At 36.4% G+C, this 15,237-nt stretch overlaps 2 protein-coding genes and 2 pseudogenes across 2 annotated transcripts; all 4 read left to right on the plus strand.

The window, feature by feature from the left end:
* Positions 1–1,043: 1,043 nt before the first annotated feature.
* Positions 1,044–3,851, plus strand: LOC122594152. Its single transcript, XM_043766624.1, has 2 exons — positions 1,044–1,130; positions 1,258–3,851. The coding sequence occupies exons 1-2, from the start codon at positions 1,085–1,087 to the stop codon at positions 3,543–3,545; spliced, it is 2,334 nt and encodes a 777-aa protein (XP_043622559.1). The 5' UTR covers positions 1,044–1,084; the 3' UTR covers positions 3,546–3,851.
* Positions 3,852–4,838: 987 nt separating this feature from the next.
* Positions 4,839–6,110, plus strand: LOC122594579 (G-type lectin S-receptor-like serine/threonine-protein kinase At1g34300). Its single transcript, XM_043767016.1, has one exon. It carries the CDS (start codon positions 4,852–4,854, stop codon positions 6,013–6,015), a length of 1,164 nt encoding a protein of 387 aa, XP_043622951.1. The 5' UTR covers positions 4,839–4,851; the 3' UTR covers positions 6,016–6,110.
* A 3,322-nt stretch (positions 6,111–9,432) lies between these two features.
* On the plus strand, positions 9,433–11,170 carry LOC122594193 (annotated as a pseudogene).
* Positions 11,171–12,621: 1,451 nt separating this feature from the next.
* LOC122590640 lies at positions 12,622–13,735 on the plus strand (annotated as a pseudogene).
* The last annotated feature ends 1,502 nt before the right edge of the window (positions 13,736–15,237 follow it).

Below are 15,237 nucleotides of genomic sequence, written 5' to 3' on the forward strand. Positions count from 1 at the left end.
GCTACTTCAAGAAACTCGTTGAGAGAGGCTAAATATTGCTTTGTAGCATGAGGTATTTCATACATCCAATGATAATGATTCATCTGTAATATTAAAGATTAATTATTAACTAAATGCATTAATTGTATGAATATATAGTAAAAGGCGGGTGGTCATCCTAGCCCACTTTTTAAATACATTGTCTCATATGTGAATGAGATTAATGAACCGATAATCTATGAAAAATTGGGCAGCATTTCCCCTAAACTCCCCAAATATGCATATTAATCACATATTTGTAGGAGTAAAAGAGAAATATATACCAAATTTTTCAAATAAGTTTAAAAATAAAATTAAGACATGAATTAAATGTGAATATGAATATGAATGTACCTTAAATAAAATAAAGAGTATTTATGATTGAAAGATATGGAGAAATGATGAAAGAAAAAAAGATGAGAATTTTCCAGATCTGATCTGATCTGGTATCTGTGGGGTTCTAAATGTGCGGACATTTTTACACGGTTTTTAAAAACAACCGTGTAAGAATCTCCGTGTTCAAAATTTTACACGGCTGATTCAGAAGAACCGTATAAAATGTTAAATTTTCATGATTTTCGTTTGTTTTCACAACCGTGTAATATTAGCAGTAACAAATTTGCCATTATGTAGTAGTGCATATTACAGAATCAAACGCGTTTAGAGGTTCCGAAGCCTTTATTAAAGACCTTGATTAGAATCTCACCTCACTCGGTATACATTTGATTAGTCTATGTATGTTAGAGCCAAAAGGCTTGATCACTTTCTCCGTTGACTCCCCAAGATTAGTAGTATAATTTTTCATTCAACGTTCAACTACGGGTGGATTAGAATAATGAAAGGATTGTCATCTACTATCATTTTCAAACGAGTTTTAAACTTGTACAAGTAATATATATAATTAAATAAAGACAAACCAAAAGTCCACCCAATGCCATAGATTTTAATAAATGACACTGCAACAAACTAGTTGAATAAAAAATTCTACCATAACAGAACAGAGCATAAGTTCCAAACAACCTAGTACTAACTAAAAATCTCTTCATAAATAATCTTTTGGTCTAACATGCCAACTGCTGCTGTTGTAGTGATCGGCGCTGTTTTTACCATAGGTAACTTCTATTCCACAATATTAGAAACAAATCTTAACTTCACCTGAAAACTGATAACTTCAATTCCACAATGTTAGAAACATATATTTAATAAATCTTCATGTAGTTGTTTTTTTTTTTTTTGCAGGTTTTATTGTGACACTGATCATATGCAGAAACCGCATCTGGGGATTATTCCGTGGATTAATTCAATGTTTTTACGGCATCTGCAAATTATTCTACGGGTTAATTAAATTTTTTTTCTACATCAGCCTATTATTCTACAAATTAATTCTACTTTTTTGCCGATTCTGTGGATTTTTATGTGGTCGAAAATCTTCTAAGAAAAAAATGGATGACATGAAAAGGAAAAAGCCCGTTCGATTCACCTCTGAACAACTAAGAATAGCCACAGACAACTTTAACATCAAACTGGGTTCGGGTGGGTTTGGGACTGTTTACAAGGGTATCATCGGTAACAAGACACCTGTAGCAGTGAAAGTGCTAAATGGGAGTTCTGAAAAAAGTAGTGAGCAACAATTTATGGCTGAAATGATTATATTGGGAAGAACCCATCACTTTAATCTGGTTAGGCTATACGGGTTTTGCTTTGAGTCAAGCTTAAGAGCTCTTGTATACGAGTTTATGGTAAATGGCTCCTTGGATCACTATTTGTTTAAAGCCAACAAAAAAACCAATATGCGGTCCGAGAAGCTCCATGAGATTGCACTGGGGACGGCAAGAGGTATCACATATTTGCACGAAGAATGTCATCCAAGAATAGTTCACTATGATATCAAACCAGGAAACATCCTGTTGGATTCCAACTTTTGTGCAAAAGTAGCCGATTTTGGTTTAGCCAAACTTTGCAACAGTGATAACTCTCATATAATGATGACAGCAAGACGGGGAACCCCAGGCTATGCTGCGCCCGAGCTATGGATGCCTTTCCCAGTTACACACAAATGTGATGTTTATAGTTTCGGGATGCTACTTTTTGAGATCATTGGGAGGAGAAGAAACATGGACATGGGTGTTGTTGAAAGCCAACAATATTGGTTCCCGGTATGGGCATGGAGCAAATATGAAAACAAACAGTTGAAGGATTTGATGATTGCTTGTGGGTTTGCAAAAACAGACGAACAAGTTGTGCAGAGGATGCTTAAGGTGGCTCTTTGTTGTGTTCAGTATAAGCCAGAGAATAGGCCAGTGATGAGCATCGTTGTGAAAATGTTGGAAGGAACTTCACAGATTCCGGAGCCTCTAGATCCTTTTACACATCTGTTTACAGGGGTCAATGAGGCAGGTGACTCTCCGTTTATTCCCCTAGCCATGGCCCAGTTCCTGCATGACATGGAAAGAGAAAAGCCCACTCAGTTTACCTCTCAGCAGCTAAAAATAGCAACAGACAACTTTACAATCAAACTAGGTTCAGGTGGGTTTGGGGCTGTTTACAAGGGTATCATTGGTAACAACACACTTGTAGCAGTGAAAGTACTAAATGGAACTTCCGACGAGAGCATTATTGAGCAACAATTCATAGCTGAAATGAGCACAATGGGAAGAACCTATCACTTTAATCTGGTTAGGCTATATGGATTTTGCTTTGAGTCAAATTTAAGAGCTCTTGTATACGAGTTTATGGTAAATGGCTCTTTGGATCACTATTTGCTTAAACCGGACAAAAAAACAGTTATAGGGTTTGAGAAGCTCCATGAAATTGCATTGGGGACGGCAAGAGGTCTAGCATACTTGCACGAAGAATGTCCTCAAAGAATAGTCCACTATGATATCAAACCAGGGAACATACTCTTGGATTCAAATTTTTGTGCTAAAGTAGCCGATTTTGGTTTAGCCAAACTATGCAACAGGGATAGTTCTTACATAACTATGACCGGAGGAAGGGGTACCCCTGGCTATGCAGCACCCGAGCTATGGATGGCTCTCCCCGTCACACACAAATCTGATGTATATAGTTTCGGAATACTACTCTTTGAGATCATTGGTAGGTGGAGAAAGAACATGGACATGACTCCTGATGATATCAAAAATTGGTTTCCTGTATGGGCATGGGGCAAATATGAAAAGAAACAATTAAGGGATTTGATGATAGCTTGTCAGATTGCAAAAGAGGACGAAGAAGTTGCGGAGAGGATGATTAAGGTGGCTCTTTGTTGTGTTCAGTATAAGCCCGAGGCTAGGCCTCTGATGAGCATCGTTGTGCAAATGTTGGAAGGGGCTTTACAGGTTCCGGAGCCTCCAAATCCTTTTACACATATAATTTCAGGTGATAGTGAGGCAGGCGATTCTCTTACGCAAATGGCATTGAATATTGAAAACTCAGATTGGTCTTCATCCGAAGTGGCATCCAAATCTACATCAGTAGAGCAAACACCAATTATGAAGAAACATGAGATCACATTTGCATCGGTGTAATCACATTGGCTCAAATGGCATGGAATGTTGGTGGCCTAGATTGGTCTTCATCCGAAGCAGTTCACAAATCGACTGTAGTTAACGAGACACCCCTTATGAAAACATATAAGATCCAAGTGGCCTCTGAATAGTCGTACAGAATGAAAGGCGAGTTTATTTTGATGTATGCAGGAGCTTATGGCTAACTCTAAGTTTTGCCTTCTAACGTCTTGTATTTAGAACAGTAGGAACGATATATATCTGCTTCTGTTGCTAAATGTAAATTTAGCTTACTCTTTTCAAATCAAAATTTATATATATACATTACTTGGCGCTTCTCTTTATTTTTTTCATATTAATTGGTGATTAGCTGTTTGTTTTATTCCTGATCAAAACCGATTACCTGCTTTTTTGTGCATTACATGGCTGTCCAATTTTTATTGCGTGAATTTATCACTTTTTTTTACAAATATACAGCATACTACTGTATATATCAATCATCTGAGGACAATGGATTTTATTTGTCATATGATTTTCTAATTTGGACTTGGTAAACAAAGTTTGCCGTCTTGAATCTTAATTTAATGTTTTGTGCTACTTTTCAAATAAGAAAAATCTTAATTAAATGACGATCTTGCTTCTACAAGACTAGCTAGTTTCCTGGGAAAGTTCCTATTTGAGAGCTACTTGCGGGTTGTCTTACTTACAATTCTTTGGATGTATCAGAAAAGGTTAAAACTCAATTTGATTAAGTCACACGTCTCATATAAGTGACATATAATTGGTATGTGTTTCCTTATAGGATTAAATCATACAAGTCTCATGTAAATTTCAAAAAAATATATATATAAGTCTCATGTAAAATGGTAAATTTGATGATAACTTAAGTTGAACAGACTCTAAACAAGTATATAAACTTATGGCCGGGCTATTCATCTTGATCTTCAAATGAAAGTCGTCCCAATCAAGAATCAAGAATGTATATAATTATTGTAGTCGTTTTCATTAGATAATTGTAGCGTTTTGTTTGAATTACCTGACAGCTCCATATACCGAACTAATTTAATATCACTGCAACATAGATATACATATCTCAGGAATCCACCTGAGCGCAAACAAAAAAAGTGTGCTCCTGATCTAAACTACCTAAAGCTATGGTAAACAAAGCTGCTCTCAACATTTTTGGGGTTATCATTTTTATCATCAGTAAGTCATACTATGCGATCTAGTAATTAATCAGATAGTGTATTGATTTTAATTCCAGCGGATTGTTGATGTTAACGTTTCTTTTTTCCTTTTTACAGTCGTTATGCTAGCAGTATGGATCATGTTTTCTCTATGGGAAAACTTGCAAAAGGAGCTTTTGAAGAGATCTCCCTTTATTCCTCTCAACGTGGTCAAAGTTATAGAAGACATGGAAAGGGAAAAGCCCATTCGGTTTACAGCTCAACAGCTCAAGAGAGCGACTGACAATTTTAGCTTCATATTGGGTTCAGGTGGCTTTGGGACAGTTTACAAAGGAATATCCACCAACGGTTTGCCTATAGCGGTTAAGGTACTTACAGGGACGTCAGACAAAAGCATCGAGGAACAATTTATAGCTGAAGTGAGCACTATGGGAAGAACACACCACTTAAATCTCGTTAGGCTTTACGGGTTTTGCTTCGAGTCAAAGTTAAGGGCTCTTGTATACGAGTTCATGGTAAATGGATCTTTAGATAGCCACTTGTTTAAAGAGAACAAAGAAGATATTCTTGGGTTTGATAAGCTCCACGAGATTGCGGTAGGGACTGCTAGGGGAATCACTTACCTGCATGAAGAATGTTCACAAAGAATAGTCCACTACGATATCAAACCAGGAAATATCCTGTTGGATTCCAACTTTTGTGCAAAAGTAGCTGATTTTGGTTTAGCTAAACTTTGCAATAGGGATAACTCTCATATAACAATGACAGCAAGACGGGGTACCCCAGGCTATGCTGCGCCAGAGCTCTGGATGCCTTTCCCAGTTACGCATAAATGTGATGTTTATAGTTTCGGGATGCTACTTTTTGAAATCATTGGTAGGAGAAACAACATGGATATGACTCTTGGTGATAGCCAACAATGGTTTCCGGTATGGGCATCAGGCAAATATGAAAAGAAACAACTGAAAGATTTGATGATAGCTTGTGGGATTGAAAATAAGGACGAAGAAATTGTGGAGAGGATGCTTAAGGTGGCTCTTTGTTGTGTTCAGTATAAGCCGGAGACTAGGCCTGTGATGAGCATCGTTGTGAAAATGTTGGAAGGGGCTTTAGAGGTCCCGGAACTTTTAAATCCTTTTACCCATCTGTTTTCTGGGGTTAGTCAGGCATGTGATTCATTGGCTCAATTGGCATGGAATGTTGGTGGCTTAGATTGGTCTTCATCTGAAGCAGTATCTAAATCTACAATGGTAATGGAAACACCCGTTCTGAAGAAATATGAGATTACAATTGCATCGGTCTAATCACATTGAGTGATAACAAAATAAGTGGGTGTGTATTTTTCGCATTTTTAGTAAATTTGATGAAATATAGTGTGGGGATTGCTTGAAGTTGTAAAGTACCCGTATGAATAATTAGTGTATATATTAATATTTTATGTCATTAGTTCAAACATTCTTTTCTGTAATTCTTAAATGGATGCCATGTTGAGGTACGTTGTGACTCTTTGCAGCATTGATATGGTGATTTAGTTATATATAATGAAGTTTTGGCAAGGTTAATTATCAATTTGTTATTTGTTCGTGAATCTTCGATATCAGAGCAATCAGGATCTTGTTGATGTGTTCACGAAAATTGAATCTTGAAACATAAAAAGTGATCGCAGGAAGAACATAAAGTGATCAGGATTTGGACGTGTGAAAGCTGTTAGGAAATCAGAAGGTTGCGATTAGATGGGCTGGTTTCGCTTGGTTTTGATGTGGGACAAGTTAAATACCTTGAAATGGTTTCTATCCTTAACAAAAGACCTTCATTCAAACCTTTTCCATGAAATTATAAACGGTTCTAATTTGCTAAAGGAAATTACAAATGTTCCTAATTTTCTATGAAGTTTCCTATCTGAGAGCTATCTTTTAGCTCATGAAACTTGGTCATGACTATGCATATATAATAGCGGAATCAAACGCCTTTTAAAAAAAGGATTAGATAACAACAGATTAAACCAAACGTCATATTATATTATGGTCCACAAATCAAACAAGCTGTTAAATACAAATTACTATCATAACAGAGCATAAACTCCCTAAACAGCCTAATAACTAAAGATCTCTTAATAAATACTCGTAATGTTCTTGTCTTTCTAACATTATGCCAACTCCTGTTGTCATTGTTATTTTTTTCATAGGTACGTTCTATTGCACATTACTAGAAATCTAATTTTGAGGAACCATACCACCAGTAATTTAGCATCCAAAAAACTGGCAAGTGTATAGGGATCCTTGTTCAGGCTTCCCAGGGAGAATCAAACCTTTTGCTCTACTGTAAATAGCCTAACCGATATTCTATGGCCGTTTAACGGAGAAAGTGGACAAAACAGACTCGCATTACTAGACTTTTTTCTTAACTATCCCATGATTTTTAACCGATGAGGTTTGAACCCAGGTGTCTTCTCAGACCATCAGAATGCCTTACCATGCCTAACATATTTTTAATCTTAACGTATGTGGTTTCACTTCTGCAGGGTACTTTGTAGTGGTGCCAGATCTGGTAAATATTATATTGGATTATTGGAAGATTTTTTTAGAAGAAAAAGGAAACAGAGCCATTAGTAAAGAACTCTCGGGTTGAAACATCTTTTGAGAGACAAAAGGAGGAGCCATTAGTAAACGACTCTCGGGTTATTCCTCTGGACATGGTCCAGTTTCTGGATAACATGAAAAGAGAAAAGCCCCTTCAGTTCACCTCTCAGCAACTAAGAATAGCCACAGACAACTTTACCATCAAACTGGGTTCGGTTGCGTTTGGGACTGTTTACAAGGGTATCATCAGTAACAACACCCCTGTAGCAGTTAATGTATTAGATGGGACTTACGCCAAGAGCATTGAGCAACAATTCGTGGCTGAAATGAGCACAATGGGGAGAACCCATCAATCTGGTTAGGCTATACGGATTTTGCTTTGAGTCAAGTTTAAGAGCTCTTGTATACGAGTTTATGGTAAATGGCTCTTTAGATCACTATTTGTTCAAACCCGACAAGAAAACTAGTATAGGGTTCGAAAAGCTCCATGAGATTGCACTGGGCACGGGAAGAGGTCTCACATACTTGAATGAAGATTGTCATCAAAGAATAGTGCACTATCAGTCTATGATATCAAACCAAGAAACATTCTGTTTGGGTTGTAACAGGTTTTGGGCTGGGCTTAAGATAACAGCTAGACTTGGGCTAAAGGTACTGAAAGATACCTCTGATAAGAGCATTCATGGCTGAAATGATTGGCACTATGGGACGAACTCACCACTTAAACCTTGTTAGGCTTTATGGGTTTTGCTTTGAATCAAGTTTAAGAGCTCTTGTATACAAGTTCATTGTCAATGAATCTTCGGATAAGCACTAGTTAAAAGCCAATAAAAGGTCTATTATAGAGCTTGAGAAGTTCAATGAGATTGCGCTAGGTATCACATACTGCTTGCTTAATTAGTACGTAGATAGATTAATATGCTTGTATGTAAGATTACGTAAATAGATTAGTATATATACTGGTCTAAATTTTATGCTTAAATAGCTGCTTATTTAGTTCAATTTATTAATTTGTAAGTTAAGGTGATTATCTCAAAATATGGTACATTACTTGCTGTGAGTATCTAGTCAAGAACATACCACATAAAAGTAAGTGTTAAAGGACTAAGCCAGTAGGGTTTTTTTCATCAGGTATCATAGAGCACATATGGCCTTAACCATGGAGAATTGCTCTTTCATGCCTAAATGAATTTGGTTTGTATCAATGTTGTTTTAGCTGCTATTACTCACTGGTCTATAGATCTCCGTCGACTAACGTTCTAAATTGTGTTTGGAGCAAGTAATTAATCTATCCAATAATGACCATCTTAGCATTTAACATGATTAAATTTATGTTCAAACATATGCATAGCAATTTATATTAATTAACATATTATAATTCTTTCTCCATGATGTATATGCGGACAAAACTATTTGATACCACATCATTTTGGTACAAAAACCATCTCCAAATAGTCTGCGGGGAAGATATTCGGATTATACCTTGATTTGAATCTTACTCGATAAATGTCAAGTGATGGCCAGAATGAATCTCAAAATTTTTAAAAACGGCTGATTTTGAATTATTCATGACTCCAATTCTACTGTTAAATTCTAAATCACGACAATTTTGCAATTCATGAGTACAAACAAGTTTTCTGTATGTGGTCACTATCTCTTGAAAGACTTTGTGGACTCTAAAAGTTATTTACATTAGAGCCAAAAAAGCATCACCTTTTAGCTCATGGACATTCGGAGCTATGTGGTGGCCAAGGGTGATTATGTCAAACTCACAATATCTATAAAACTAAGTTTTAATGGTAATTGACAACCCTAAACTGGTGTGATCTAATTTTGTAGTTTAATTTTAAACTTGTTGGTATTATAAAAACTGTTTACGGTAGACATGGTTGTAATTTGCCAACGTATTTCACTATTTCATTAACATTTTACCATGTGAGTCTGTCGAAGCTTGCTCATCACTGCCCTACATATATATAACTCGTTTTAATAAATGATTGAATACCAACAAAACCAAAAGTCTATTAGTCTACCAAAAGTCTATCAAGTCTATTAGTCCACTGCCCTACATTATGCCATAGATTTCTATAAATAATGAAGACTACAGAAAAATTTGTTAGATACAAAAAAACACTTGTTAGTTCCACAAAGCCTAATGACTAAGTACAGATCTCTTCATAAACAAGTCTCTTTATAGATGATATTCTTGTCTTTCTAACATTATGTCAAGTGTTGTTGGCCCCGTTATTGGCGTTGTTGTTTTTCTCGCAGGTAACTTCAATTGCACAAGCTTAGGATTTTAATCTTGAGTGCACCATAACACTTGTAATTTAACATCCTAACACCTGATAAATAGATAGGGAGAATCGAGCCTTTCGCTCTAATATAAGCAGCCTAACGGATATTCCATGGCCATTTAGTAGCTTTTTTTCTCCAAACATCTTAATATTTTTATCCAATGATTTTTGAACCCGGCTCTTTTAATTATCTGAATATTAGGATGCCTAAACATGCCTAACATTCTAACATATTTTTTAAATCTTAGTGTACTTGCTTTCTCTTTTGCAGTTGTTTTAGGAACGGTGGTGTGCTGCAGATTAGTATGCGAAGGAAGATCTGTTGAGAAGCCATTAGTAAACGACTCCCGGTTTATTCCCTTGGACATGGTCCAGTTCCTGGATGACATGGAAAAGGAAAAGCCCATCCAGTTCACCTCTCGGCAACTAAGAATAGCCACCGACAACTTTACCATCAAACTGGGTTCGGGTGGGTTTGGGACTGTTTACAAGGTATCATCAGTAACAACATACCTGTAGCAGTCAAAGTACTAAATGAGACTTCCGACAAGAGCATCGAGCAACAATTCAAGGCGGAAATGAGCACATTGGGAAGAACCCATCACTTCAATTTGGTTAGGCTATACGGATTTTGCTTTGACTCAACTTTAAGAGCTCTTGTGTACGAGTTTTTGGTAAATGGGTCTTTGGATCACTATTTGTTAAAAGCGGACAAAAAAAGTATCATAGGGTTCGAGAAGCTCTATGAGATTGCACTGGGTTCAGCAAGAGGTATCACATACATGCACGAACAATGTCATCAAAAAATAGTCCACTATGATATCAAACCTGGAAACATCCTGCTGGATTCCAACTTTTGTGCAAAAGTAGCCGATTTTGGTTTAGCTAAACTTTGTGATAGGGATAGTTCTAGCATAGCTATGACAGCAAATCGGGGTACTCTAGGCTATGCTGCACCGGAGATCTGGATGCCTTTCCCAGTTACACAAAAATGTGATGTTTATAGTTTCGGAATACTACTCTTTGAGATCATTGGTAGGTGGAGAAAGAACATGGACATGACTCCTGATGATATCAAAAATTGGTTTCCTGTATGGGCATGGGGCAAATATGAAAAGAAACAATTAAGGGATTTGATGATAGCTTGTCAGATTGCAAAAGAGGACGAAGAAGTTGCGGAGAGGATGATTAAGGTGGCTCTTTGTTGTGTTCAGTATAAGCCCGAGGCTAGGCCGTTGATGAGCATCGTTGTGCAAATGTTGGAAGGGGCTTTAGTGATTCCTGAGCCTCCAAATCCTTTTACACATATCATTTCAGGTGATAGTGAGGCAGGCGATTCTTTTACGCAAATGGCATTGAATTTTGAAAACTCAGATTGGTCTTCATCCGAATTGGCATCCAAATCTACATCAGTAAATCAAACACCAATTATGAAGAAACATGAGATCACATTTGCATCGGTGTAATCACATTGGCCTATAACAATATTTAGTTATAAATTTCGAATATTGATTGTGTATTTGATTTCATAGTGTGTGGGTTGCATCTTGAAGTTGTAATGGTTAAATAATAATCCGGGTGATACCCTGATAGTTTTATGCTTTAATTATTAAAAAAAAATAGTATTGAGTGTTACTTTAATTTATATGGGTTCTCCAATTTAAGAACTGTGTCGAAACTTTGAACCCAAACCCAAGTCACTTAATAATCAGGTTAGTCATGTTGACTATGTAACCCGTGTTAAATCGAAACCTACATGATTAAGACTATAATTTCTGTTCATGAATCTTTGATCTTGATCAGAACAGTTCTTAACGATCTGTTCACAAAAATTGAATCTTGGAACAGAAAAGTGATCCCAGGAAGGACATAAAGCGATCAGGGTTTGGACGTGTGAAAGCTGGTAGGAAATCAGAAGCTAGGTTTCTATTAGAACTTAGAAGGGCTGGTTTCGTTTGGTTTTGATGTGGGACAAGTTCAATACCTTGAAATGGTTTTCAATCCGTAACAAAAATATTATGTGATAGCTAACGAAAAGTCTAACTTACAAATGTTCCTAATTTTCTATGGAGTTTCCTATCTCAGAGCTACCTTTTAGCTCATGAAACTTGCTCACGACAATGGCAACATCTCACAGAGTCAAACGCGGTTGAATGTATGATTAAATAACAACAAATTTAACCAGACGTCATATTATTATATTTGTCCACAACGGCTATAGCTTATGCCATAGATTTTAATGAATAATGACTCTGCAACAAACAAGCTGTTAAATACAACTTACTATCATAACAGAGCATAAGTTCCACAAACAGCTATAAATTAGTCTCTTTATAAATAATGATCTTCTCTTTCTAACATTATGCCAACTGGTATTGTCATTCTTCTTTTTTTCATCGGTAAGTTCTATTGCACACTTTTAGGAATGTTTTTCATAGGGATCCTTGTTCAGGCTTCCTGGGGAGAAACAAGCCTTTTGGTCTGCTGTAAATAGCCTAACCGATATTCCATGGCCATTTACTAGACTTTTTCCCAACTATCCCATGATTTTTCCCAACTAACCCATGATTTTTACCTAATGAGATTCGATCCCGCGTCTCTACTCAAAACAGTAGGATGCCTTAACATGCTAGCATATTTTAATCTTAATGTATGTGGTTGCTCTTCTGCAGGTTACTTTGTAGTGTGTGTGATCTGGTACACACTATATTGGATTATTCTAAGATGTTTTAAGAAGAAAAAGGAGGAGCCAGTAGTAAACAACTTTCGGTTTGAAAGATCTGTTATGCAAAAAAAGGAGGTACCATTAGGAAACAACTTTGGGTATGAAAGATCTTTTATGGTAAAAAAGGAGGAGCCATTAGTAAACGACTATTGGTTTGAAAGATTTTTCAAGGAAAAAAAGGAGCCATTAGGAAACAACTTTCGGTTTGAAAGATCTTTTATGGTAAAAAAGGAGGAGCCATTAGTAAACGACTATTGGTTTGAAAGATCTTTCAAGGAAAAAAAGGAGGAGCCATTAGTAAACGACTCTCGGTTTATTCCCTTGGCCATGGTCCAGTTCCTGGATGACATGGAAAGGGAAAAACCCATTCAGTTCACCTCTCAGCAACTAAGAATAGCCACGGACAACTTTACCATCAAACTTGGTTCAGGTGGGTTTGGGACAGTTTACAAGGGTATCATGAGTAACAACACACCTGTAGCAGTCAAAGTATTAGATGGGACTTCTGACAAGAGAATTGAGCAACAATTTATGGCTGAAATGAGCACAATGGGAAGAACCCATCACTTCAATCTGGTTAGGCTATACGGGTTTTGCTTTGAGTCAAGTTTAATAGCTCTTGTATACGAGTTTATGGTAAATGGCTCTTTAGATCACTACTTGTTTAAAGCCGACAAAAAAAATATTATAGGGTTTGAAAAGCTTCATGAGATTGCACTGGGGACGGCAAGAGGTATCACATACTTGCATGAAGACTGTCATCAAAGAATAGTCCACTATGATATTAAACCAGGAAATATCTTGTTGGATTCGAACTTTTGTGCAAAAGTAGCCGATTTTGGTTTAGCCAAACTTTGTGACAGGGATAGTTCTTGCATAACGATGACCGGAGGACGGGGTACCCCTGGCTACGCAGCACCCGAGCTTTGGATGGGTCTATCAGTTACACAAAAATGTGATGTATATAGTTTTGGGATGCTACTTTTTGAGATCATCGGAAGGAGAAGAAACATGGATGCAAGTCTTGTTGAAAGCCAAGAATGGTTTCCGGTATGGGCATGGGGAAAATATGAAAAGAAACAACTAAAAGATTTGATGATCGCTTGTAGGATCACGGAGAAGGATGAAAAAGTTGTAGAGATGATGCTTAAAGTGGCTCTTTGTTGTGTTCAATATAACCCCGAGACTAGGCCTGCGATGAGCATCGTTGTAAAAATGTTGGAAGGGGCTTTAGTGGTACCGGAGCCTCTAAATCCTTTCACGCATCTGTTATCAATGGGGGTTAGTCAGGCAAGTGATTCCTTGGCTCAAATGGCATGGAATGTCGGTGGTTCCGAATGGCCATCATCAAAAGCACTAACCAAATCTACTATAGTAAACATCAATCATGAAGAAATATGAGATCACAACTGCATCGATGTAATCACATTGAGAGATGAAGTATGAATAAGTGTCATAATAAAGTACTGTACTATATTATGAACCGTGTTAACAAACGGGCTCAAAAAATAATTATTGTTTTAGTGATAATTTGTAAGATGTTGTATGAAATGATGATTAACCTTTAAAAAGTTTCTATCACTAAAAAAATCTTATTTGCTTTTATAAGCATCTTAAAATATAATTAATTACATAATTACATGTAATGTGTATGTTGCATATTGTCTTCAATCAAAACTGACAAGAAAGTAATTCAAGAAATACATGAGTGCCAAAAAAGTATACAATCTTCGTTTGGAGGTCAGCTATGGATCGAATTCCGACAATTGCAACTCTTAGTGGGCGAAATTGTTTTGCGGGAAGAACACGTACATGTTGTTTGTACGAGGAAGGAGAAGCATCAAACAGAGCATCTTCTGTGTCCGCATTTGTGTTCGGTCTCATCAATAATCTGGCAAGACATTTAGACTTGGTGACTTGGTGCAAGTTAAGTCATATTAAGTTTAATTTATTGAATTATTGTTCACATTCCACATCAAAGCTAGGTAAGTGTCTCTTTTAACAAACACTAAAAATTAACAGCCTAATTTTCTAGCCCCTAAAACGTTACATGATTTGAGAAAAAAAAATTACATGATTGAAGTTTCATACCCATTAATACAATTCGGGCAAAGTTTCTTACTTACACTGAGATAGTAAGCTCTAAGCCCTCTTAATATGATATATCTTTCTAACTCATCATCCTAATTTTCTGCTAGTAACAACTAACAAGACGATGACACAATTTATAAAAACAAAAAATGGAGATTATGAGAGAATTATTGAGTAACCCAGTGTGTGTGTGTGTGTTTGTCAAACAAGTAAATTTAGTATGATTTTATGTTTATTTGATGTATGTGTTTTCAATATGTAATCTACTACTTTGCAAATTTGCAGTACACTTGTTGTTTGTTTAGATACTAAAAAGTCTTTGATCCATATCTAACATGTCAATTTTCAAGTCAAATCCATGCTATCTGACTTATAAAAGTCTAGACTGGTGTGACATGATATTTTAGTCTAATCTAATGATCTCATCAAATCTGACCTAAAAAAGTCAAACTCTGGTTTTTGTATTTGAGAAGTAGCATATTGGTTGTGCAACCAAAACTTCCAAGTCATGATGAAAAGCTAGGTTGATTAGAATTTTCTACTCACACCTGCTATACAATACATCATCAAGAGTTGAACTAACAGCCATGTGGTTGTTAAGATTAAGTCATTAATTAGTCTTTTTATGATATAATTGAGAATCGAAAAGGCGGTGTATTTTATAACAGAAGTTGGTCCAACTGTTTCTCAACTGCCATTCATTCATGTTACAATTGATTATAAATCCCCACAAGAATTTTAGATTGTGGAGGGTCTAGCTATTGTGTTAGGGTAGGTACTTTCGAATTGTTTTAAATTGGTCACTTACACATCATATAATTAAGGATAAGACAC

The sequence above is a fragment of the Erigeron canadensis genome, chromosome 3 (genome assembly GCF_010389155.1).
Source record: "Erigeron canadensis isolate Cc75 chromosome 3, C_canadensis_v1, whole genome shotgun sequence".
Classification (NCBI taxonomy): Eukaryota; Viridiplantae; Streptophyta; class Magnoliopsida; order Asterales; family Asteraceae; genus Erigeron; species Erigeron canadensis.

Coding starts and splice junctions, on each gene's coding strand:
- LOC122594152 (XM_043766624.1), top strand. CDS start 1,085: ATGCCAACTGCTGCTGTTGTAGTGATCGGCGCTGTTTTTACCATAG. Junction 1,131..1,257: donor CGGCGCTGTTTTTACCATAG/GTAACTTCTATT, acceptor TTTTTTTTGCAG/GTTTTATTGTGACACTGATC.
- LOC122594579 (XM_043767016.1), top strand. CDS start 4,852: ATGTTTTCTCTATGGGAAAACTTGCAAAAGGAGCTTTTGAAGAGATCT.